Source organism: Schistocerca cancellata, chromosome 1 (assembly GCF_023864275.1).
Source record: "Schistocerca cancellata isolate TAMUIC-IGC-003103 chromosome 1, iqSchCanc2.1, whole genome shotgun sequence".
NCBI classification, from domain to species: domain Eukaryota; kingdom Metazoa; phylum Arthropoda; class Insecta; order Orthoptera; family Acrididae; genus Schistocerca; species Schistocerca cancellata.
Genome location: NC_064626.1, coordinates 12949561 through 12975678, shown reverse-complemented (window position 1 = coordinate 12975678; position 26118 = coordinate 12949561). Strand labels below are relative to the sequence as shown.

At 40.0% G+C, this 26118-nt stretch overlaps 2 protein-coding genes across 7 annotated transcripts in view; one reads left to right on the top strand and one right to left on the bottom strand.

The window, feature by feature from the left end:
- Positions 1–1372: 1372 nt before the first annotated feature.
- On the bottom strand, positions 1373–25612 carry LOC126164257 (40S ribosomal protein S24). Of its 3 annotated transcripts, none has more exons than XM_049920226.1 (6): positions 25529–25612; positions 25201–25269; positions 24799–25008; positions 7489–7605; positions 1598–1672; positions 1373–1482 (listed from the first exon to the last, which is right to left on the bottom strand). In XM_049920226.1, exons 1-5 carry the CDS (start codon positions 25529–25531, stop codon positions 1661–1663), a joined length of 411 nt encoding a protein of 136 aa, XP_049776183.1. In that variant the 5' UTR covers positions 25532–25612; the 3' UTR covers positions 1373–1482; positions 1598–1660. The 3 variants fall into 3 exon arrangements, with proteins under 3 accessions (XP_049776183.1, XP_049776182.1, XP_049776184.1); XM_049920225.1 differs by having other exon boundaries at positions 25375–25548; XM_049920227.1 differs by lacking the exon at positions 1598–1672 and having other exon boundaries at positions 25375–25547.
- Positions 25613–25621: 9 nt separating this feature from the next.
- The window catches only part of LOC126164211 (NAD-dependent protein deacetylase sirtuin-1), a 67906-nt gene continuing 67409 nt past the window's right edge, over positions 25622–26118 (top strand). For 2 of the 4 annotated variants that reach the window (XM_049920221.1, XM_049920220.1), the window contains exon 1: positions 25622–25769. In XM_049920221.1, the coding sequence (XP_049776178.1) occupies positions 25622–25769 (148 nt within the window). The remainder of the gene's footprint in view (positions 25770–26118) is intronic. The other 2 variants (XM_049920224.1, XM_049920222.1) reach the window with 1 other exon arrangement.

The following is a 26118-nucleotide window of genomic DNA, read 5'->3' as shown; positions in this document are numbered from 1 at the left end:
TCTCTTTCTTCCAACCTGTATGATCATTTAACGGAAGTGTTTACAATTTGAACTGCCCCCTGAAAGTGTAGAAAGTATAAGCTTATGTAATTGTGGGTAAAAGATGGTATGCCCTTGAGAATTAAGATAGTAAAAAATCACAGACTCATTGAAACCATTGATACTTTTATCGAGTATTACACTTGAGGTATGCAGAACTAATTTTGTACTCACTTCTCATTGTATACTTACACTCAGCACATGCCCAAGTCACAAAAAAATAATGAAATGGCCACACACTGCATCATCTGCATTTATCAGACAGAAGCAGAAAAAAATTTACATGACAATTACTCTTGTGTCAGGAATTGTGCTTAATGAAATAGTATACAAAACAGGTTGGTTGATAAGATGAGCAGTACCTGACATATATTAATTGTACTAAATTAAATAAATTCTAGTTTCATACACCTGTAAGTATGGTATGGATGATGTGCAAAATTCATCTAAGAATCTCTCTAACTTCTGAAGAAAAGTGTACCTATAGCAACAAATGCAGCCATAAGTAAGTGGAAAAATGATGAAATTTCACAAAAAAAAAAAAAGTTATGTTTTCGAACTTCCACTGTGACTGAATCCTGAATCCTTCCTGGTGATGCTCACAAAGTTTCATGAATTTATTTGTAAAAGTATAGACACTGGAAATTAAAATGTCCTGTGATGCCTCTCCTGCTGCAAGTCGACCCATGCAAATTACTCAGGCTGTATTTGCCTATTATTTGAGAAAGGGTGCATTCAGTGACTTCCAGTAAACTTTACTTTACATGCCTTCTCTCACAGACATACCCACCAAATGATGAATGGAGAAGTATACAGCTTACTACATTTTTACTTTTAACACGATAAAACTTCAGCATCAGGTGTGACATTTTAATTTATCACCTATTTACTACTAACTAGTCACAGAATTTTTGCAAACAGTATCCACATATTGCAGTGAATGTACCTGCAAAATTATATATTATATCTTTCACAACACTATTTGGGAGATATCAACAATATTATGAAAAGGAGATAGATTGCCCACCCTCCCCCGCTCCATGCACCAGTCTGACCAGACGGTCAAAGTAAAGTGTTGGCAGCTGCTACCCAGTCTGACCACAGAGCCGTGTGTGTGTGTGTGTGTGTGTGTGTGTGTGTGTGTGTGTGTGTGTGTGTGTGTGTGTGTATGGGGGGGGGGGGGGGGGGGGCAGCTCCTGTAATGTGACTGACTGTCTCCTCTACATAGTGAGTAGCAATCTATCCTTTGACATCCTGGAATGACATTTTATACATGGGACGACATAAGCACTCTCCTTTCCCCAACCAGAATATGGAAGAAAAACACCATGAATATTCACGAATTATAAAAACTCACAACTTTATTTCACAATTTTTTTTTACATCCATACATCATCCTCATTCCAATTCTGATGACACAGAAGGACAGCACCATTTCAATTACTGGAAAAGAAAAGTTATATATCAGTAAGTATTTAGCATAGCTGCTAATAGTATTATCCAAATAAATGCAAATTACTAAATTCAGCACACACCCTATACCATGTAAGTTTAATACCTTGTAATCAAATCAATAAAACGGCAATCTTCTGATACAGACACCTCAACAAAGATGAAAGCTTTACTTTTTCCCCTGCAAAACAATATAGATATACAACAGTAGAAACATCTGAAAATGTGTTGGTTAGTCTTCAGCACACTCCAGTTTGGGTTTCTACTGCACACTTTTGCATGCATAACCATGCTCATTATGGAATAAACCTCTATTTCTTAGAACACAGAGGGAGGGGAGAATAGTTAGTACTGTTTCATTGCAATTAACAACAAACCAAGACATTCGTTGCAATTAACAACAAACCAAGACACAAAGTCTTCTATGCAACAAAGGTTATCTGAGAAAGTTTGAAGTTGGTTTAATTTTTAGGTGAGAGCACAGTATCTTACAAAAATTAAGCATAACCTCTAAAAAAATCCCTATATAGAATTGTATAACAAATGACAGATATTTGAGAACGTTTTCACAGTATAACAGGAACATAGATATCTTACAATCCACTTGCTGAACCTAACCAAATCTATACTGTACAGAGATGTTCTTGCTAAAGGTAAAGTCATCATCAATCTGAAGATCGGTCTGAATACCAATGCTGTATTAGGCATGGTCCGACTGAAGATGGTATGTAATTGCTTTCTTCTGATCTTTCACCTGACTGCCCCCCCCCCCCCCCCCAACCAATTAGAAGGAAACCTAGACTAACATGTTCCAACTTAGCACTGTAAGGAGATTTAAGCAGTTCCTGACACTGCTACTCCAGGGCATGCAACATATGACAAACATTCACCAATGTTTCAACAGAAGAATTTCTGACACGGAGACTGTATGTAGTTGAAACAAATCTGGTTGCTGCAAATTACTAAATATTTCCACAAACAGTACAGCTAACTAAGGCTGGTACTACGTGTAAACAGGTAAATTTCTACCTATTCCTCCAATCCAAGCAACACCCCCCCCCCCCCAAAAAAAAATAAAAAAAAAAAAAAAAAATATTGCCTATGTATTACTGTTGAACTACATTCGAGAGTGAAAAGTGTAAAGACACTTAAGTTTTTGTAAATGTCTTCACTGAATTTTAAGAGCAACAGGATGTAAAATTGGAAATTAGCATTCTCCGATATTAGTGAAATATTGCAGTTTTCTGCAGTATTGCAATCATCAAAACATGCCATGCCAATCCCTTAAGAATTCATTACTGATAGATAACACACCATCAAAATCAAAGTTACATACTAATTTAACAAATGCCCATGTCTATCAACAAGACTTTGCAAACTGGAACAGAAACTGAATACAGTTGTCTGAGAACAGGCAAGGGCACACTCCAACACAATGTGATATGAAGTGTAAATAATGTGGGCCCACAAGCAATTGTGTAACATACAGAAATAAAAAAAATACTGTGACATATTCAACTTGTGAGAAAATTAAAACCAGAAAATTAACAAGTCATAAATGTGATTGCACAAAGAAATGTTGACTTAATATTACTAATAACTGCAATACAAAAATCTGATTGTGAGAAGGATTTCAATAGGTTTGTGTCAGGGAAATACATGAAGTGAAAATGGAGCAAAATAGTACTGCAGGAGTAAAGACAGAAGTACACGGAATGTTGGTTAAAGAAACATTGTTTTAACTGAATGTGCACTGACATGGATTCTGTGGAATGAGCCCATTCAAATAATTTTTGATTTTGTGATATAAATATACTCAGACTTCAAGTGATGTTTCCAACCACAATTCTGTGTAATATCTGCGGAGCAACAAACTAATATCTTTCTTCAATTCCCTGAATGTGTTAAGGTTTCATATAACAAAGAACTAAGGTGCTTGTCATTTAATTAATTGCAAAAATTTGTAGCAATGTCAATGGAAACAATCATCAGCAACAGAGCACTTAAAATACTTCCAGAGTGACGTCATAAGCTCAAAATTTGTGATAGATCGGAAGACAAGTTCAGTTGAAAAGTGCAATAAAAACTAGCTTTTGTTTTAAATGTAGGCTGTGACAAAGATCCGTAGTGCAGCCTTACCTACATCAGTTTCAAAACTAAAACCACTCTTTTCCCACTGCAGTCAGATATTTTTAGTTTTTAATCTGTTTGAAGGCATAAGAAAAGTCCCACTCAAAACCACATACCTCAGGATTTCCATGTACTTTGGCAGTTAAAATAGGGCATGATACTATGTATGATACCATTAGCATTAGTGGTGGTAGCCTGCCCTATGGTGAACACCAGTCAGCTCAGCAGACAAAACTTATAACTGCTTCTTGTGCACAGCTGACTTTACAGTACAGAGTACTACTATTTCAATACCGATATACTGTCAGATAACAAAATCAGTAACCAGAAATTACTGACCACACAGTACTAACACAATGATTAATGGTGTGCTTTCAGATGTTCAGTGCAGTTCATTCCATTTTTATGCATAGTATTTTGACAACTGACCTAATAAGGTTGCTAGAAGTTTCCCGAGTGAAATTCCCTGATTCCCACAGTTTTAGCACTTTTCCCCTAAAACATTTGATATCTGTAGGGTAAGTAAACAGGTAATTTGTGTAAATTAGATAAAGGATTTACATGTTTAGTAATAAGTTAACTCATTCAATTAACAGTAGGCTTTTTCTCCTTCTCCCACACTTTCTGCACCAGACCAGTTAAGAAAAAAAAAAAAAAAAAATATATGTTGTACAGAAAACCATTAAAATTTCAGAAATTTGAACAGCAGCACTCTGGTATGTATGGTGACATTTTTTCAGCCAATATTCAGTCTTTTGTCAAACAATTAAAATCAATCAACAAAAACCAGTCACAATTCCTTCATAACAGCAGCAATCTCATAAAATTCCACTCAGTTCAGTGGCCCACTTGGTGAGTAGCCATGATTTTTTGGTGTTCAGTTCATTCCACCTAGCTCTCTCGGTTCCTTCATATTCTTCACACTGCTGCTGTTTTGTCATATACTTGATGTATAGCTAACCAATGACTTCCGTTTCTTGGTTGACTACCATACACAATTAATGGAAAAACCTTGCTCTATGATGGCTTGATCATGGTTCACACTGATAATCTTTTACAGGAAGTTATACAAATGCTAACAGGTGGTATCACCATCCAAAAAGTCACTTCAAAAGTAACTGATTCTAGTCTCACTTCTCTTTTAAAATGCACAGGGATCACAAAATCCCTGCCTAGCAAGAAGTTGCACATTCTTTCTCAACTTTGTCACAGTCCTTACCACTCATTCAATTCTGCAAAAAGAATTTCTGCAAGGCACTTGAGATTCTACTCTTTCTAGTTCTTGAGCTGCTATTTATTACTGCTGAATCTGAAAAGCTTAGGTATCCACAAAAGCTATACTTCACGAGTGACTTTAGGTGGAGGTTTGGGCACATTTTGATCACAAAGTCCACGGGTTTGCAGATAATCAGGAAAGTTCAATGATGTACTCCACAAATGATTAGATCTACCCTGTGGATGGACTGGAGAGACTAGATCTGATGGGCAGAGCCTGCATATTAGCAGGAAACAACTGGCCTCAGATTAGCAGCCTGATCAGTCAGAGATACCAGTGAACTGAACTGCTCAGAAATCCACTCGTGTAGCCCAGCTATTCACGTCCAGTCTCAAGTCACCCTCTGCATGTTGGAGTGAGACCCAGTGATCAATCTGTGCAACAGGCAACTTGGGCAAATACCCCGAGATCCAAAAAACCATTCCTCAAACCTTCCTGATACTGACTGCAAGCTGAAGTGAGTGGTGGGGAGGGAAGAAGCAACAGGAACAACTGAGTAGGGAAAAGTGTATGACACCCAACTGCCACTCCACTCCACCCAGACAGTGACAACACTTAATGCCTCTGTAAACAAACAGTTTCACTGTTCAGCCAAAAAACCAGATTTGCCAAAAGCCACCCCCCCCCCTCAGTATTTCCCTGATATGTTTGAAATTCCGACTTCCAGGAATTGTGACAAACGTGCCTAACCTCCTTCAGTGGCTGCTGGCTGATGCTCATGTTTCCCCAGACACAGCATTTCCAACCCCAGCTCTAGTCACTCAGATCACAGGTGAGATCTTAATAAACTGAGTAAACCTCTGCCCTAGTTTATAAGTTTTCCAACTTCTTTTAATAATATAGTACACCGGCACAGAGGTTTCAATTTAAACTACACTTCTCATCAGCTTTCTACATACTGTGCATAAAAATGCAATCTACAACCCTGCTGAACACCCAAAACAACAAATCAAGCAGAACAAATAATCTGAAATATCAGTAACTTAATGCTCTACAGGGAATTACAAATGTGTAGAGTACTCTTGAGTTTAGTTAGTGTACATGCAGAATCCTCACAATTTAAAGTGCACCTGCAGCTAACTCACTGAAAGTGATAACATTCATTTCTGACTAGTGTGGAGCAGTTTCAAATGACTTCTGAACATAATTTGTATAAATAACAATAATGTTGCAAATATTATCACCTAAGACACTTTAAAGCAATAATAAAGGGCCACCACTGAAACTTCATGAAATCTGCTGCTTTTAGCAACATAATGCTAAACAGAAAGGTTTTAAGAAACATTGAAAAATTTAGCATTTCCCACATTCCTGTGAAAAGATGTACCAGTGTACTGATAATGGTAACCTATAAATACTGTGTTTTGAAATTTGATTTTAACTCTTTTTTCAAGTCTCATGCTCATATATAATGTTAGAATGACAGTTTAGTTCCTGTGTAAACAACACAATTCTAGATGTGACATAAAAAAAACCACCCCTACTTCCAGTAGTGAAATTCCATTCTACTAAGCTTCAGTCACCCACATCACATTTCCCAACAATTTTGCACAACAAATCATATCAAACATGCCCCATTTTTAAGATATCTTTCATGTGGTGCATTAATTAAACCACAAATATTCACAGTACACACATGTACGAAAACTGCAACCAAATTGCCCTTGCAACCTAGACATTGAGTTACACATCTGGCTACCATTGCAAACTTAATCCATGAAATAGTGAAAATCAAATGAACTCATTGTTCTGTTTTACTGGTAGAAACAAACTTACATGTCGTCTTGGCTCCTGTACTGTAACTGGGTGTTGGAACCAAACTGTTAGTTACATGTTTGTGGAGCTAAAGTGGTGTATTTGGTGGTTTTCATATTTACCTGCATCCTACAAAAATATACAGTTTAGTCGATGCACCACATGAGCGATCTCTTAAAATTGTGTCATTTTTGTACAATTTATTGGTGAAAAATGTTGTGGGTTACATTCACCAATAAAACTTTCACATGTATTCCAAGTAAGTGTTTGAAGTCTCCAATATGTGGTAAAAGGAATATTTGGTGATATCTGTAAGATTCTGAGAATATGAAGGGATACATACTTTAAGCAGAGGCAAAGGAAACATTGGAACACACTGGGCTGCACCTTCAAACTAGGCTAACAACTCATATGGCCACAGATCCATGCAAGTCTGTGTTCAGTCATAGGCTCTTGTTTCAACATAGGATTTTAATGATGAAGTCTTAGTACTGACATGACAAAGACCCTGTTCTGCTATGCATATACTGGCATGAGTCAGCTGTCTACATATCCCAATTGTACTTTCCAACCCAGCAGGAAATGCAGACATTGTCAAATACCTGATGTTTTAATGAAAACAGTTTGTTTCCATGTTCAAATATGGATGCCAGGTGGCTGTTTTGCATTGATAGATTGGCAGCATAATGCCTCAGATGAGAACTTTGAAGTTATCACAATGCTTTCTATAGAAAAACTGATAACATTTTATGACTGCAAAGTACTTTTCTTTACTCAAATACATTTTAAGCATTAAATGTGAAATGCCTTAAAAATAGTTTGGATGAGCTTCATACCTTCTTTCCTGATGCTGCACCAACTTTGGATTTCTTTGTACCACGTACTTTCTTCATTCTGTTTTTCCTTTCCTTGCGCTGCTTCCTTGTCGCCTTTTGTTTCTCATACAAACCATGCTGCAAAATTAAATTCACACAGATCAGCCAATGTTGCAGTACTTTATAGCTTCACTGTACATCCAATTATCTTGTGTTACCATTGGAGACATTCCATGCTTATGGCTGTGACAAGCACACATTTTGCAGTAATATACACTGAAGTGCCAAAGAAACTGGTATAGGCATGTGATTAAAATATAGTGATATGTAAACAGGCATAATACGTCACTGCGGTCGGCAACCAGGGTTGTCACAAGTCACCCCAAGTGAAATTCCCTGATTCCCACACAAGTTTTAGCATTTTTCCCTGACAAATACTGAGATCTCACCAGTGGGTTAAGTTGATAAAAAACAGGTAGGGACTTCTGTGTTTCTAAACGTAAGAGAAAAAATCTTAAGCAGTAACAACATCTTTCATACTGAAATGTATTTAGACAGAGAAAGCAAGCCAAATGGTATGTGTGTGTGTCACTGAGACCACTAACATTTTATTTCAATAAAACGCAACACATCTGCTGACAAAAATAGCCATTCCTTGGAGTTGCAAGACAGAATTGAAATACCTTCACTGATTTCAGAAATAGCCCCAGAAAAAAGTAGGCCTCCTGCAGGAAGTGTATAAGACAGGGAAGAGTTGTGTAAACCAACACTATAGGTGAGAACCAATTAAATGTTGGTTTTACTATGATCATTATTGTCGGTTATTACACACTGTGTTATCTCTATATTTAGTGGTATTGTGAGCCCACCTGCTTAGCTGAGTAGTAACATGTTTGTCTACCACACAGCAGGCACAGATTCGATACACAGCCAGGTTGGAGATTTTCTCTGCTTGTGGACTGGAAGTTATGTTGTCCTCATTATCATTTCATGATCATCGACACACAAGTCAGCCAATGTGGCATAACCTGAATGAAGACTTGCAACCCAGAATTTGAACTTACCTGGATGGGGCATCCTGGCCATCAATGCCACACAATCATTTCATTTTACAGGCATTGCATGATGTTTCTTTCGTGAAATACAGGGTTATTACAAATGATTGAAGCGATTTCACAGCTCTACAATAACTTTATTACTTGAGATATTTTCACAATCCTTTGCACACACATACAAAAACTCAAAAAGTTTTTTTAGGCATTCACAAATGTTCGATATGTGCCCCTTTAGTGATTCGGCAGACATCAAGCCGATAATCAAGTTCCTCCCACACTCGGCGCAGCATGTCCCCATCAATGAGTTCGAAAGCATCGTTGATGCGAGCTCGCAGTTCTGGCACGTTTCTTGGTAGAGGAGGTTTAAACACTGAATCTTTCACATAACCCCACTGAAAGAAATCGCATGGGGTTAAGTCGGGAGAGCGTGGAGGCCATGACATGAATTGCTGATCATGATCTCCACCACGACCGATCCATCGGTTTTCGAATCTCCTGTTTAAGAAATGCCTTTTCCGTAAGATTTTCCAAACCGTCGGCTGTGGTACGTTTAGCTCCCTGCTTGCTTTATTCGCCGACTTCCGCAGGCTACCTGTGAAACTTGCCCGCACGCGTTCAACCATTTCTTCGCTCACTGCAGGCCGACCCGTTGATTTCCCCTTACAGAGGCATCCAGAAGCTTTAAACTGTGCATACCATCGCCGAATGGAGTTAGCAGTTGGTGGATCTTTGTTGAACTTCGTCCTGAAGTGTCGTTGCACTGTTATGACTGACTGATGTGAGTGCATTTCAAGCACGACATACGCTTTCTCGGCTCCTGTCGCCATTTTGTCTCACTGCGCTCTCGAGCGCTCTGGCGGCAGAAACCTGAAGTGCGGCTTCAGCCGAACAAAACTTTATGAGTTTTTCTACGTATTTGTAGTGTGCCGTGACCATATCTCAATGAATGGAGCTACAGTGAATTTATGAAATCGCTTCAATCATTTGTAATAGCCCTGTATATGAGTACACAGCGTACAAACTGCCAGTGACTGCCACAATTTTCTTCTTCTTACTGTTCATACTTTCTAATATATGGACTCCTTTTAAAGTGCCACTATGTACTACAATATATATAATGTCTATAAAACACCACACTGTACAATGTATTTGCTGTAGTAAATATAAGCAGGTTAGTTACTCCCTGAAAGTTTCCTTGCACACAGGAGTTAAATATGCACCTTAAGTGCTAACATTAACAGAATGTAAAATGTGTGTGTTAAGGTATTTGAGGAGATTATTGTATATTACTCCTGATGTAATGTAGAATTTCCATTTGAATGTCTGTTATAACCCAAGTCTTACTGGTACAATTCAGTTAACACTTACTTCTAAATAGCTATTTTCCAAAGAAACCATAACGGGCTTCCATTTTAGTCTTATGGTGTGATGTTTTTCATGGCTTTAAATTAACATACAACTAATTCAAAGTGGACAAATATACTCCATATTACGAACAGTATTCACCATACCCCTAAATAATGATGTAAACTTTCTTCAGTTACTAAAAAGACACTGCCAGCTTTTATCTTAATTTTTCAGACAGGTGTGACAAAGTTTTAGGCATTTGAACTTCACTTCTTAACAAAATAATTTAGTTTTAACAGGATATAGATGTGTGAAAAACTTAAATCTTCAAAGAATATTCCCTCATAAAGAACTCATTCATTTGTAGGGTAGAATAATTAATGCCAACATACAGTGAAAGTTTCCTAATGTTGTGGAACAGAGACAATGGAATGCAGACAATCTAAATTGAGTGACTGAGGCAATCGCACAGAGAAATGAAAAAGCAGGTGACTTGTTATTTGGGAACAAAAATAACTTGACACATAACCAAAATGAAAAGGAAATACAAAGCAGATTCACAATAAGTAAAGCATTACCAATAAACAAAAAATTATTAGCATCAAATGTAAATTTAAGTTGTAGGGCATCTTTCGTGTGGTATTTTGTTGAGAATAGCCTTCCTTGTATAGCAGTGAAACATGGACAATAAATGATTCAGAGAAGGGAAGAGAAGCTATTGAAATGTAATGCTACAGAAGAATGCTGAACATTAAGTGGGTACACTGAATAACTACTGAAAAGACATAGAATTTAACTGGTCATAAATGAACTTTACGGCAGAACCTAACTAAAAAACGAGTTCGGATTATGGGACCCCTAAAGGCATCAAGGAATTGCCAATTTACTAACAGAGGGAAGTGTGAGGAAGGTTTAAAAAGACAAAGGAATGACTAAATTAAGCAGATTCAAATGGTATAATGTGTCAAAGATATGATGTCACCAGATGGTGTCATACGTTTCGCGTGGATAAAAAGACGGCAACAAGGTGTTAGTGTCTGTGAAAGGCTGTTCGGATGGCAGACTTGAGGGACACAAGATTATCAGTGGTACAGCGCCCCTTGCGGAAGCTGCCCTGACAGAGCGAATAGGCCATGTAACTCCAGGACCCAACCCAACCACTGACACCAAACATTCCAGCTGCTTACAAAGAACATTGGCGAGGCTGATGGGCCGACAGTCATCCATATCAAGCGGGTTTTTACCAGGTTGGAGCACCAGAATGATGGTGCTCTCCTACCACTGCGATGGAAAGACGCCATCGCACCATATCCGGTTGATGACGAGGAGATGGCGCTCGTAGTCACACAAATGTTTAATCTTCTGACTGTGGATCTGATCTGGCCCAGGAGCTGCGTCGAAGCAATGTGCAAGTGCACTAAGTAGCTCCCACTCCATAAATGGTGCGTTATAGGGTTCACTGTGGTGCGTAGGTACCCAAAAAGACGTCTGATCTCCGTCCAAACTTGGGAAGGTGATGTATGGCACCCAATGGTAGACAATTACCTCTCCCCAAACTCCTGTTTCCATCGTTCTATAAGCCAGTGTACACGGGCACGGGGCCGCTTACACACTATCAGATGCTCTAGGGAAGGGTGCCACTTACGTCACTGTAGAGCTCGCCAATGCTCTGTAATTGCCTCAGCGACTTCCTACAACCACGAAGGCAGTGTCTGTCGCCATCATGCCCTAAAGAGTGAGGAATCGCGTTTTCTGCCACAGAAACAATTGTGGTAGTCACCCGCTCAACAAACACATCGATTTTACCATGTGGGGGAAGAGCCAACAGTGACATCAGAGGTGAAAGTTTCCCAGTCTGCCTTGTTTAAAGCCCATCTGGGCAGGCATCCGTGGGCCAGACACTGGGGCAGTGACAGGAAGATGGGGGACAGGTCGTCATGTGCTCTCCAGTGATGGATAGATGGGAGAAGTCCTGGGCTGCAAACTGATAAATCAATGGCCAAGTAACTATCACAAGCCACACTGAAATGTGTGGCGGCCCCAGTACTTAAGAGGCAGAGGTCGAACTGAGACAGTAAAGTTTCAACAAACTCCACCTGACACTATTATAGTTGCTACGGTTCCTGTAATGTCCCTTATAGCCGCAGAGGGGAGGGTCCGCATTGCCGGGAACTAGGTTTCCTGGAAGGCAATGCAGATAGCAGCTGTAAAGATTAACAGTTGCCATAGCTCAGCCAGGCAGTGGAAAAAGCTGGCACAATTCCGCTGGAGGATGTCATCATGAGACTGGGAGGGCATGGAACATTCAATGAGGCAGTTTACACCCCAGGGTCACCTGCTGCCACCAACTTTTTGCCAGAGCAGTTTATATCCATTGTGACTGGGGGTCTGGCAAGATCCAGGTCATCAGTGTACACCAGAAGCTCCACCCCACCCTCAGATGTGGAGCTTTTAGCTAGCCGTCGTGTGGGTGCCACTGCAAGTTCCTTGTTCTTGGGGGCCTTCTTTTTTGATTTCTCGAACTATTCCTTGGGTTTCCCTGGCTGGGAGGACTTTGCTGAATCTATCTGGGACTGAGGATGAGCATGAAAACCTACAACCGGCTGCTTTTTGGGCTCTTTGGCCATTGGCAGGTGTCATCTTTCCCACTAGCAGAAACCTGGGAAGGGAGTGACCTACAGGACCCCTTCCTAGCGAGAGAAGCTGAAGAAGCCTTACACTTCTCTGGCTCAGAAGTGGGGACTGAAATCCCTGATGGGAGGGGGTGGTTGCTCCCGAAGTAGGTGGTGCAGGATCGACAGCGAGCGAAGTGCCCGCCACCATCAAGGGGGCACGTGTAGTCTCCCGATTCTGAGAGGTGACAGAAATTCGCAGGACTGATGGAGCGACAGCTGTTCTCATAGTGGCGGCATATGAGGTGGCCATAGCCACACGATGTAGGTGCTCAAATTTCCTCTTAGCCTCAGTGTAGGTCTGTCAGTCCAGGGTCTTGTATTCCATGATTTTTCTCTCTTTCTGTAAAATCCTGCAGTCTGGCGAGCGAGGTGAATGATGCTCTCTGCAGTTGACACAGATGGGAAGCAGGGCACATGGAGTATTGGGATCTACATCTACATCGGACACCTACAATCTCGACAGGTGGGGCTGGAAGTACAGCGGGAAGACATATGGCCGAACTTCCAGCACTTAAAGCACCTCATCAGGTTAGGGATACATGGCTTGACATCACAGCGGTAGACCATCACCTTGACCTTCTCGGGCAATGTATCACCTTCGAAGGCCAAGATGAAGGCACCTTGTTATCCCTTGGACCCTGATGGACGAAATGAACACCTCGCCACTCTAAAACTGGCACGCAGCTCATCGTCAGACTGCAAAAGAAGGTCCCTGTGGAATATAATACCCTGGAACATTTTTAAGTTCTTATGTGACGTGATGTTAACAGAAACATCACCCAACTTGCCATAAGTGAGTAATGCCGGTGACTGGGCAGAGGATACTGTTTTGATCAAGACTGACCCAGAGCGCATTTTGGACAAGCCCTCCGCATCCCCAAACTTGTCCTTCAAATGCTCCACAAAAAACTGAGGCCTCGTGGGCATGGAAAATTCCCCATCAACTCTCATACATACGAGGTACTGGGACGAATAAGCTTCCCTGCCATCCTTAGCCTGGTGTTCCTCCCACGGTGTGGCCAGGGAGGGTAATGACTTGAGGTCATATTTCTTAACACTGTAGTTAGACTTTGCCCATTTAGAAACTGCTGGCAGCGGACCACCAGGAAGAGATGACACAGTACGCTTCATGGTGTGTCATCCACCCTGATGCCACCCAAACTGACCAGGGGCCCTCCCCACAGGCGCCACCAGGCTGCAGCAAAGGCCACCTGGCAGGATGGCCAACATCGGGAGTCCCGATGCCCCAGTGTGACAGGCATCTATTCCTTGGCATACATGGGGAGTTTAAAGCGCAGGCATCAGCAGAGCTGTCAGGGGGCTACAACCAACAGGGTACATGGCAGCCCCACCACAACGAACTGGCTACCGTGCTGAATATGAGGTGCACGAGGTCCATGGCCATCGTCGGCACAGAAAGTGACACTGCATAGTGCATGGTGGAAAACACACCCAGGAAGGTGTCCTCGACCAAGAGATGGAGAATGAGTGGGACTGCAATGTGACGACGAGAAAGTGGACTAACAATGGACACGATGCACCATGTAAGGCAACCTTCCCCAATTGGCTTGCTCTTTTGGAAGATTTTGAAGAATGGAGGTCAAACCCTACAGGGGACCATCACATAAAAACCAAAACATGAGAGACTCCTTTTAGTCGCCTCTTACGACAGGCACGAATACTTTGAGCCTATTGTAACACCCGGACCCGCAGGCGGTTTGTATGGTCTGACCACTGTGTTGGGCAGAGCAATAACTGTAGAGTTTTAGTGCTTTATTACTATACGGTCAGATGCATGTATACCGAAGTTTTTGTTTCCTACCTTGTGACGAACTTCTCAATGAAAAGAAAGAATGTATGAAAAGTTATGGTTCCTTTAGAATGGAGGCATGTCATTGCTAAGGCCTTTGTCGATCCTTCAAAACTAATCATTCAGGAGATTATGATGGAAGACTTCAAGGGCATAGGACTCACTGAGTTGTTTTCAAAATGCCACACAGTTTGAAAATTACTGGTGTGCTCTGTTGAAGCTACATAGTGACAGTCCTTGAGGCATAAGTGTTTGCCATAATCACAATGTGCTTCGTTCATGTGAAAGGAATTGTATTGTGGAACATAGCTGTGAAAACGAAGTAAAAAAGTTTCGGTTGCCTTCTGATTTTCCGTTGCGCTACAATGGGACACAAACTTTATAAGGAGAAGTAAAGTGTTTTATTGGACACGGCAAAATATATGCATCCAAAATACAGGCATTTTTATAAAAACCTGCAGTGTAACAACTGAGTGATGTACCAGATGTGTGTATTAACTTGTAAGGCCAAAAAAATGAGTTAACATTAAATATTAATCTTTTACCTTGTTTTAATTTTCTTTCTTACAACTTTTAGATTCTAGGCAACCTATCATTACAACAGAATACAGAGTGATTAAGAATAATTCTGCATATCCATTACTATAAAGCGTTTATCCATTTTAATACTTATTTTAAAAAAACTGTGCTTAGCACAATTTCAAAAATCTCAACCAAGTATTTTCGCCTACCAGTATGCACAACCAATACGTATCTCCTATTGCATTCTTATTTTGCAATAATTCTCCGGAATGTACAATTTTTCTCAATTTCCTAAAAACTGCAAAATGAGCAATACAGCATTATCTGTGTATGCACTTCAATTGACGACACCGTGATTTCAGAGAATTTGTCTTGGTAGTCGAATCCTTTTCATCAGGTTGTGTCACAAATTTCGTCTCTCCCAAAATTCTATACAGTGCCGACTCATCAGTTAGGTGATCCGCCCATTTAATTTTTACCATTCTTTTGTAGCAACACATTTCAAAAGCAGAATTATTTCTGTTCGCATACAAGTATTGTTATCAAGTTGAGCAAAGTATCCACAATAAAAATAATATTTCGTAAAAGTTACTGACTTGTTTTATGCAAATGGGCTAACTTTAAACTTTGGAGAGGGGAACAGTAATCCAATTTTATGTTGTTCAAATTGTCATACCTCGTATATTAATGCAAGACTGGAAATCACAGAACTGCTAAAACGTTAATTTCAGCTACTTATGCCCCAAGAATTATTGCTGATAAGTTAGTACTTTCTTTCACTGGTGTCACAAGGCATAATGTTCTTGAGCAATTACTTAATTGGGCAAAGTATTCATTGCACAAAAGAAAGTAATTAGAATTGTGTGTGAGGGTTCACATACATCTTCCGGCACCTTCTTAAGCAGCTGGGGATATTAACAACAGCTCATAATATGTTGATGTAGGAAGTTGTGGTAGAATGTAAATACCTTTGAATTAAAGAAGATCACTCACTGAAAAGCTGTAGTGTTGAGTTGTCAACAGGCAAACAGAGAACAGAGTAAACACACTCCCTCTCAATCTCTATACTCCCACATGGTGTATGTGTGTTTTTTACTCTACCTCGTAAAAGGATTAGTCCAAAAGCTAGCAAGTTTTGTTCTTTTTGTGTGTGCGCCTATCAACAACTCACCATTTCTGCTCATAATTTATTCACTTATGGAATTCGTTAAGAATTAATTCAAGATTGACAGTACCCATAACAGTAAGCCACAAGTAGAGACTCACATCTAGGACAACACAGTTCTTTATGTAAGAGGTTGGGCCCATAAATGATGAACAATACAGCACTGCAACATATTTCAGATTTCAGCTTGCTGATAAGTTACTTTATAATCGAAGACATAACATCAGATGTCAATTTTTGCTGTAGATATTGTCAGCACCATGTAAGGTAGCATTCTTTTTCAGATAACATTTTATTTCCTTATTTTCCATATTTACATATTATATTATGTCTGTATATATCGGTAGTGTTCAATAAGCTCAGCCAGCACTGTAGAACACCAGACCAGTGAATAATACTTCAGTTACCACACTGGTTCAAGTAGCCACTAGCATTAGATGCTGAGGCTAACTGTGAGAAAGACAGTTACACCAGTGCACAATATGTTGGGAAAACTACAGGCATTCTGAAGCGAAGCAAGTAATTTTGTTTAATAAATATTTACTAATAAAAGTAACTTTTTCCACTGCAGCTATTACGAGAACACTTTCTTACAACAATATTACAACACCTACAACACAAGTAAGTAGTCATTTCAATAACCTGATGAATAATGCTTAAGGTAAAGTTGCACAAACAGCAGATCTAAATTGTGCGGTAGTCGCCAGTGGCAGATATGATCCCTTTAGGCACAGTTCTGTCTGAATATGCTCTCAGGAAGGATCCAGTTTTGAATGAAATGTGAATAATTCACTGCTGTTAGACAAAGGTATTTTTGTAAATAAATACCTCATGCCAGCACCCAAGAACATTATTTCAACTAATATAGTTTCTCCTCTTTCATCATTTAGAAATTACAGGATATACAACTGCACTGTGCAGGAAATTCTGTGTGACTACAAAATCCAAAGACGAGTTGTCCTAACCTCAAAGTTCCTCGTGGAAAAATACAGCCAGCCATACTGCACGCCTCTTATGCCATCTTCTAACAGACTCCCCAACTACACTAAACAATTTACAAACCTCCACAAAACAGTTGGCCAAATTCACCAAAAGAATGTGATTCACATCTGTGGATATCAGGAAGAAGACAGTAACGGAAATATTCTAAATGAATGGATGGATACATTCAATCTCCAGTCTGTGTACAACACCAAAGATCCATCTGTGTACAACACAAAAGATCCAGGAACATTACAATCTGGTAGATACCTAAAGGACAATTCTGCTGATTTGAGTATTTGGAAGTAACAGGCAAAGAGCTCATCATGTCTCTCCCACACAGAAAGCATAGGCCAATCATAACACATTATGATACTGAAATTCCACTAGTCACGTTCATCCCTCATTCTCAATGGAGGGGAACTGTATATTGGGGAATGTGTTGTAAGGATAACTCCCATCTGTGCAGTTCAGAAAGTTGGTGGTGGAGGGAAGGGTCCAGATGGCCACTTCCACTCCTGTAATTATACCGACCTCAACTTACGGTAACATACTGCCCCAAAACTCTCCACCCTACAGTTTCCACCCCCTGTATTCTATTATCTCCCCATTCTCATCTCCCACCCTGTTTCCTTGCAGCCTTCTGCCAACATATCTGGCTGTCTCCTCCCACTCCTTTCTTTTTCTGTTCCTCTTTCCCCTAACTCTCTGCCCCACAACCTCCTGACACCGCACCTGTTTGAGTCTAGTCCTTGCACACTCACCAGAAGTGTTCACCTCTCTCCCCATCTGACCTGTACACTATTATCCCTTCTCCTCCAGATTGTTGCTTGCATCCCATGTGAAGTTACATTCTGGCCCAAGATGCTGGAGTTGGCAGTATCTCTCTGTAATGATGAAGGTTGTGGCCGAGAGCTTTATGTGAGTGTCTACAACCCGACATGACAATACTTTCGTGTAATTGAAAACCATTTGATAAATAAAATAAACCAACAAGTACAACACTACTCGGGAAATGAGAAATACGGAAGCGTGCGATACCGCCCGTCTGCTTTGACCCATGTCACAAATATGGCGGAAACAACCATAAACCACGATTCCAATATGGCGCATATCAAGTCAGTACGTACACATTACGAGGACGAAAATACATCGAAAAACAAACACACACACTTTCCACAAAAAGCCTAATGACTAAAAGGACAAGCGCGGGAAATGATGTGTTTTTGGGTGGGGGCAAACTAAATATAAACAAATTTAGACACCCACCCCTGTACAAAACCACACAAAACGATGAGAAAAACCGACATCACAAAACTCCCCAAATATAAATAAAATAAATAAAAATAAACACAGTATCATCTGGAATCTGACACTTCCCTTAACCTGTATAGCTCAACAGCAGCTACCATCCCATAAATTAGGATCAAACACTTCCCTTGGCCTATATATCACAAAAGCATCTCCTGATACCAATATCAACATAAACAGCCACACATTGGGATCGAACACTTCCCTTGACCTGCGCACTGTTGCTTTTATCCGTCATATCCATTCCTGAACAAAAAACAACAACCGATAAATTTTACTAAAATTACCACACGATCTACAGTGAACAACACTAAATTAACCTTCACACAAAATCGTTAACTCACTGAAACGAATTCCACTACAAACACAGCCGACACACTAACAATTCTGGATAATGAGCAAAAGCAAACTGAGCCCATTACACCACACAAACGAAAACCCTGAACATATCACCAGAGAGCACAACAAACCACAACACGACGACATCTACAAACACACCACACTCACAAGCCAAACCCTGCGCTGTCATGACGTCACACACGACAACACCCATATGTCACGGGTCAAAGCCGACGCATGGGATCGGACGCTTCTGTTGACCCGGGAAATGATATGCATCATGTTCCTCCCATGAACCGTGGACCTTGCCGTTGGTAGGGAGGCTTGTGTGCCTCAGCAATACAGATAACCGTACCTTAAGTGCAACCACAAAAGATGCGTATCTACTGAGAGGCCAGAAGAGGGCCAGCAGTGTTTTCAGTAGTTGGAGGGGGCAACAGTCTGGATGATTGACTGATCTGACTTTTCAACAGGTATGGGGGAACTACAGACATAATTTTTTCCGAGTGCACGCAGCTTTGCTGTATCGCTAAATGATGATGGCGTCGTCCTGGGTAAAATCCCCAATTCGGATCTCCTGGCGGGGACTACTCAGGACGGCGTCGTCTGGAGGAAAAAACTGGCATTCTACGGATCATGGCATGGAATGTCAGATTCCTTAATTGGATAGGTAGGTTAGAAAATTTAAAAAAGGAAATGGGTAGGTTAAAGTTAGATATAGTGGGAATTAGCAAAGTTTGGTGGCAGGAGGAACAGACTTCTGGTCAGATGAATACAGGGTTATAAATACAAAATCAAATAGGAGTAATGCAGGAGTAGGAGTAATGCAGGAGTAGGAGTAATGCAGGAGTAGGAGTAATGCAGGAGTAGGTCTAATAATGAATAAAAGAATAGGAACACGGGTAAGCTATTACGAACAGCATAGTGAATGCATTATTGTAGCCAAGACGGAGACGAAGCCCACACCTATCGCAGTAGTACCAGTAGTACAAGTTTACATGCCAACTAGCTCTGCAGATGGCAAGAGACTGAGGAAATGTCCGATGAGATAAGACACATTATTCAGATAGTGAAGGGAGATGAAAATTTAATAGTCATGGGGACTGGAATTCGATACTAGGAAAAGGAAGAGATGGGAAAGTAGTAGGTGAATATGGAACGGGTGAAAGTAATGAAAGAGGAAGCCGCCTGGTAGAATTTTGCACACTGCGTAACTTAATCATAGCTCACACTTGGTTTAAGAATCACGAAAGAAGGTTGTATACGTGGAAGAGGCCTGGAGGAACTGGAGGGTTTCAGATAGATTATGTAACTGTGAGACAGATTTAAGAAGCAGTTTTTAAATTGAAAGACATTTCCACGGGCAGATATGGACTCTGACCACAATTTATTGGTTATGAACTGTAGATTAAAACTTAAGAAACTGGAAAAGGTGGGAATTTATGGTGATGGGACCTAAAGAACCAGAGGTTGCAGAGTGATTCAGAGAGAGCTTAGGGAACAACTGACAAGAACGTGGGAAAGGAATACAGTAGAAGAAGACGGGCAGCTTTGCGAGATGAAATAGTGAAGGCAGCAGAGGATCAAGTAAGTAAGATGATGAAGGCTAGTAGAAATCATTGTGTAACTGAAGAGATACGGAATTTAACTGATGAAAGGAGAAAATATAAAAATGGAGTAAATGAAGCAGGCAAAAAGGAATACAGACATTTCAAAAATTAGAACGGGAAGTGCAAAATGGCTAAATAGAAACGGCAGAGGACAAATGTAAGAATGTAGGGGGATATCACACTTGGGGTAAGATAGGTATTGCCTATAGGAAAATTAAAGAGACCTTTGGAGAAAAAGAGAACCACTTGTAGAAATATCAAGAGCTCAGATGGAAACCCAGTTCCCAAAAAAGGCAAGGCAGAAAGATGGAGGGAGTATATAGAGGGCCTATACAAGGGTGATGTACTTGAGGGCAATATTATTGAAATAGAAGAGGATGCAGATGAAGATTAGATGGAACATACGATACTGCGTGAAGAATTTGATACGGCACTGGAAGACCTAAGTCGAAGCAAGGCCCCGAGAGTAGACAACATTCCGTTACAGCTACTAATAGCGTTGGGAGAACCAGTCATGACAAAACTCTTCCACCTGATGATCAAGATGTATGAGACAGGCGAAGTACCTTCAGACTTCAAGAAGAATATATTAATAAAAAGTGAACATTACCGAACTACCAGTTTAATAAATCACGGCTGCAAAATAATAACGCGAATTCTTTACAGAGGAATGAAAAAACTAGCAGAAGCCGACCTCAAGGAAGACCAGTTTGGATTCCGTAAAAATGCTGGAGCACGTGAGGCAATACTGACCCTACAACTAGATAGATTAAGGAAAGGCAAACCTATGTTTATAGCATTTGTAGACTTAGAGAAAGCTTTTGACAAGGTTGACTGGAATACTCTCTTTCGATTTCTGAAGGTGGCAGGGGTAAAAACAGGGAGCGAAAGGCTATTTACAATTTGTACAGAAAGCAGATGGCAGTTATAATAGTCGAGGGACATGAAAAGGAAGCAGTGGCTGGGAATGGAGGGAGACAGGGTTGTAGCCTATCCCTGATATTCAATCTGTATATTGAGCAAGCAGGAAAAAAAAGGAGTAGGAATTAAAATCTGTGGAGAAGAAATAAAAACTTTTTGAGGTTTGCCAATGACATTGTAATTCTGTCAGACAGCAAAGTATCTGGAAGAGCAGTTGAACGGAATGGAGTGTCTTGAAAGGAGGATATAAGATGAACATCAACAAAAGCAAAATGAGGATAATGGAATGTAGTCGAATTAAGTCGGGTGATGCTGAGGGAATTAGATTAGGAAATGAGACACTTGAAAGTAGTAAAGGAGTTTTCCTATTTGGGGAGCAAAATAACTGATGATGGTCGAAGTAGAGAGGATATAAAATGTAGACTGGCAATGGCAAGGAAGTGTTTCTGAAGAAGAGAAATTTTCTAACATCGAGTATGGATTTAAGTGTCAGGAAATCGTTTCTGAAAGTATTAGTATGGAGTTTGGCCATGTACTGAAGTGAAACATGGATGATAAATACTTTAGACAAGAAGAGAATAGAAGCTTTTGAAATATGGTGCCAAAGAAGAATGCTGAAGATTAGATGCGTAGATCATGTAACTAATGAGGAGGTACTGAGTAGAATTGGTGACAAGAGGACTTTGGGAAATACGTAAGCGTCCGATCCCGCCCGTCTGCTTTGACCCACGACGTCACAAATATGGCGGAAACAAAAACACACAATTTCCACAAGAAGCCTAATGACACTAACGGGACAAGTGCGGGAAATGGGGTGTTTTGGGTGGGGGGCAAACTAAATATAAATAAATTTAGACGCCTTGCGTAGCTACAACGTGTAAGGGAAGACAGCCATGCATGAATACCCACCCACCTCCCCAGGGGTCGTAACCCCTGCAACCCATACAAGATAAAGATGCTTCAGTAGCCGATTAGTGTTTTTTGTCTTAAAAAAAGAAACCTCACGGGATAGAATGAACAGATCAGAAAGATAAATATAATAAACTAAAACAGAAATTGGAGGAAACAGACAATTAAAATAAGCAATAAGTGCTATTAAATTAAAAAAAAAAAAAAAAAAAAAAAAAAATAATCGCACGAGATAGAACGAACAGATCAGAAAAGTAAATAAAATAAAACAGAACTGGAGACAGCCACACTCAAACCAAACTCCGCGCCGTCATGACGTCACACACAACACCCTTATGTCACGGGTCAAAGCCGACGCGTGGGATCAGACACTTCTGTCGACCCGGACTTTGTGCCACAACTTGACTAGAAGAAGGGATTGGTTGGTAGAACATGTTCTGAAGCATCAAAGGTTCATCAATTTAGTATTGGAGGGAAGTGCAGAGGGTAAAAATCAGAGGGAGACCAAGACGTACATACACTGAACAGATTCAGAAGGATGTAGGTTGCAGCAGTCATTTCGAAATGAATAAGCTTGCACAGGACAGAGTAGCATGGAGAGCTGCATCAAACCAGTCTTTGGACCGAAGACAACAACTACGTTTTAATGATTCTAGTTATGGCACAGAAAGAGGGTGAAACACGCAGTTACAGAACTGAATCTACCTACAGAAATTAAAGGTTCAACAGATAGCGAATGTGGTTTCCCATGTAGATTAAAGACATTTCACCTTAGCTGCTACGTAACAGAGGAGTACATGAATATAAAGTATTTTCTATACTAACATTTTTAAATGAGTGTTCTGTATTCAGCTGAAATGCTCACCATAATGTTTATCACTTTTTTTTATGGAACACTTAACTAGTTGAGCAGTCTTTGACTGAAGATCACAACAATACTTCAAAAATTTCACACCATGAAGTTCCCTATCAAACAAACTTTACCATTTCACTGAAATATCTATCCTCATGCTAAGTTTTTATCGGGTATAATATTCAATTTGAGACAACTTATACATATATACTGTGTTATGTGCAGACCACACAGCACAAAAAAGGGGAACAAAAATCATTTCTGCCTGCACACACATATCGACTAAATGCTTCTTCTCTGAGTGGTGGAAATACGGAAGCGTCCGATCCAACCCGTCGGCTTTGACCCATGACGTCACAAATATGGCGGAAACGACCATAAACGACAATTCCAATATGGCGGATATAAAAACGTTGCATACGTATCACAAAGACGAAAACACATAGAAAAACAACACACACAAAGGTTTCACAAGAACAATCTGCTAACATTGATAGCAAACAAAGATAATAATAAACAAGTGGTACTCAAGGCCAGGCAGGGGGGGCTGCGCCCCTCCCTGACCCCCCCCCCCCCCGCCAAAAAAAAAACTCCCAACCTAACCTCGTATTCAGGGCTACGCTACAGATCAATGTGTAGGTCAATCAAAAGATAAAAAAAAGAAACAAATAAAAAAAAAAGAAAAAAACAATATTGATTCATTAGACATAACGAGTAGCGACAGAACATATAGACCATAAAGATTGAACAATCTAATGGCAAACTGATAAAAGCCCCATAGACGACGTTAAAACAAAAAGTACAGTAAAAAGGTAAACTATATATTACAGGCCCTAAAACTCCTACTAAGGTAACGTCAACGAGGCAACATCTACAAACACGCCACACTCACAAACCAAACTCCGCGCCGTAATGACGTCACACACCACAACACCCTTACGTCACGGGTCAAAGCCGACGCGTGAGATCGGATGTTTCTGTTGACCCCTGAGTGGTTTCCTTTATCCCTACATTTACTTACATTCTACCAGAACTTTCCTTATGGCTATGCGTAAGCTGTGCAATGTAACTGACACACACACTGTATATGCAATATTCAATATTCACACATTTGTTATAACTGCATCTAATTTTTATAATGTTACAAGAGGATGACTGAATTAATTCCCTTGTGGCTAGATTCTGCCCCTATATCCTATAGCAGTATGCGTAGACAAGTTTCCTATGCTTCTCACCCCCCACCCCACCCCCCACTCAAAAGATTGGAAATGAAGATGTTGCATGTTGAAATGTATGAGTTAGTCTCAACTTTATAGTATGTGGCAATTCATGTGGTACGATGAGATCACCACTGTGTTCGCATCTTCTAATTGTTGGTGAAGTAACTGCATAATACATAGGCTAGGCATGCTGCCTCAGAGGAAAACATTGACTTTCATAATATACATAGTACAATAAACTGCATATTTTGAAAACAAATGTTCAACATGCATTGACTACTATTTACTAAGTGCTGCAAAGTATTTTCCCAGCATTTGAATGCGAGGCATGATCTGTGGGTACTGAGCACCAGCCAAATTGTGAATGCCTACCACCTTCAGTACGATTTTAATTCAAAAACGTCAGTATCATGCGTTCTAATGCAAATCTAAGACTTTTATGGTCCTTATGTATTAGATTACTTCGATTATTCTGACAATTATTGATGAAGACATTGTACACTGCATAAAAATTACTTCCAATCTTTCCGTATTACTATGTCAACAGAGTTTCGAACATACAAGAGCCTAGATAGATACTAACCAAACAGTTACAAATACTAATAAGACTTACCCTCTGTAACCTGTATTTCGGTTCAAACTTCTTGGCATAATCTAGTGTATCATAAATCAAGGCGAACCCAGTTGATTTTCCACCTCCAAATGCTGTACGAAATCCAAATACAAACACTGTATCTGGTGTAACTTTAAACATTTTACCGAGTTTTTCTCTTATGTCAGTTTTCTTCACAGACGGCTGCCCTGGATGCAAAACATCTACAACCTGCAAGCAATAAGTTAATGAAAAAAGTTACTGGTGCACTGTAGCCTGGGGGCAAAACAAGAGAACAGATTCATGATTTTGAATGGCTACGCGTAAAATAAACACGAGGGTATTTTATGAGCATTCGTTTCAACTTGCCAAATAAGTGAAAACTCTCCAAACATTTACATAATGAAATTTTATTCTACTTACCATCTGCTTTCGGCATAAGAGCCTATTTGTCATGAACTTTCTTGTTCGAATAGTTGCTGTTCCCTCACTCTGCAAAAGAAAAGTACAAATATCGATGAATCCTCTGTTCAAATTTCACTCTTGATGTTTGAAATGTAATTGTTTCACAAAATACTTAATTCACGAATATCCTACCATTATTGGTACAATATAAATTTAACTGCAAGTAGAAACGGCACACTAAAAGTGCAATTCCGAATATATGTCAATAGAAAGGAACACAAAAAATATTAAACACACGAACGATGGAGTTTCCTACAACGGATATACAATTTCAACAAGCGCATACCATGCTGCCCTCATACACTAGCACGTTGTCTCCAGCAAAAGGATCAAAGCGCCCTCTACTTCCTAGAGGGAAACTACGTCATAGCTGCTGAAAATGGCGTTGGTTTCGGAAGGACAGGAATATTGTTCTCCTTCAAAACGAATAAAACTTGACCACGTTCAACAGCTATCGAATTACACCACTGATATTGACTTAGGGAGGTATTCTGCCTCTACGAAAGATATATGCAGTTCAATCTCAGGTAAGCAAATAATTAATATTTTCAATTAATCGTGTAAAACTTGTGCTCAAAGATGGCGGACTTTAGGCGTGAAGCTCTTCAGTAAAGTTATGTTATGTGGGCGGGGCTGCCATGACAGCAAAAATGGCGCAGGACAAAGTCGAATATACAACTTATTTTCATAAATAGTATTTACTTATCAATTTTTCATAGAATTGTGATTCTGGTATGCTGGATGTTAATGCTCGAAGTTCTAATGTTATGTTATTGTGAAAGTTCAGACAGTGCAATCTCGGCTAATGTGATGTACTCGATATGGATTTGTGTATCGATTCTTAGCTTTTATGTCTCATCATTATAAACTGTCTAT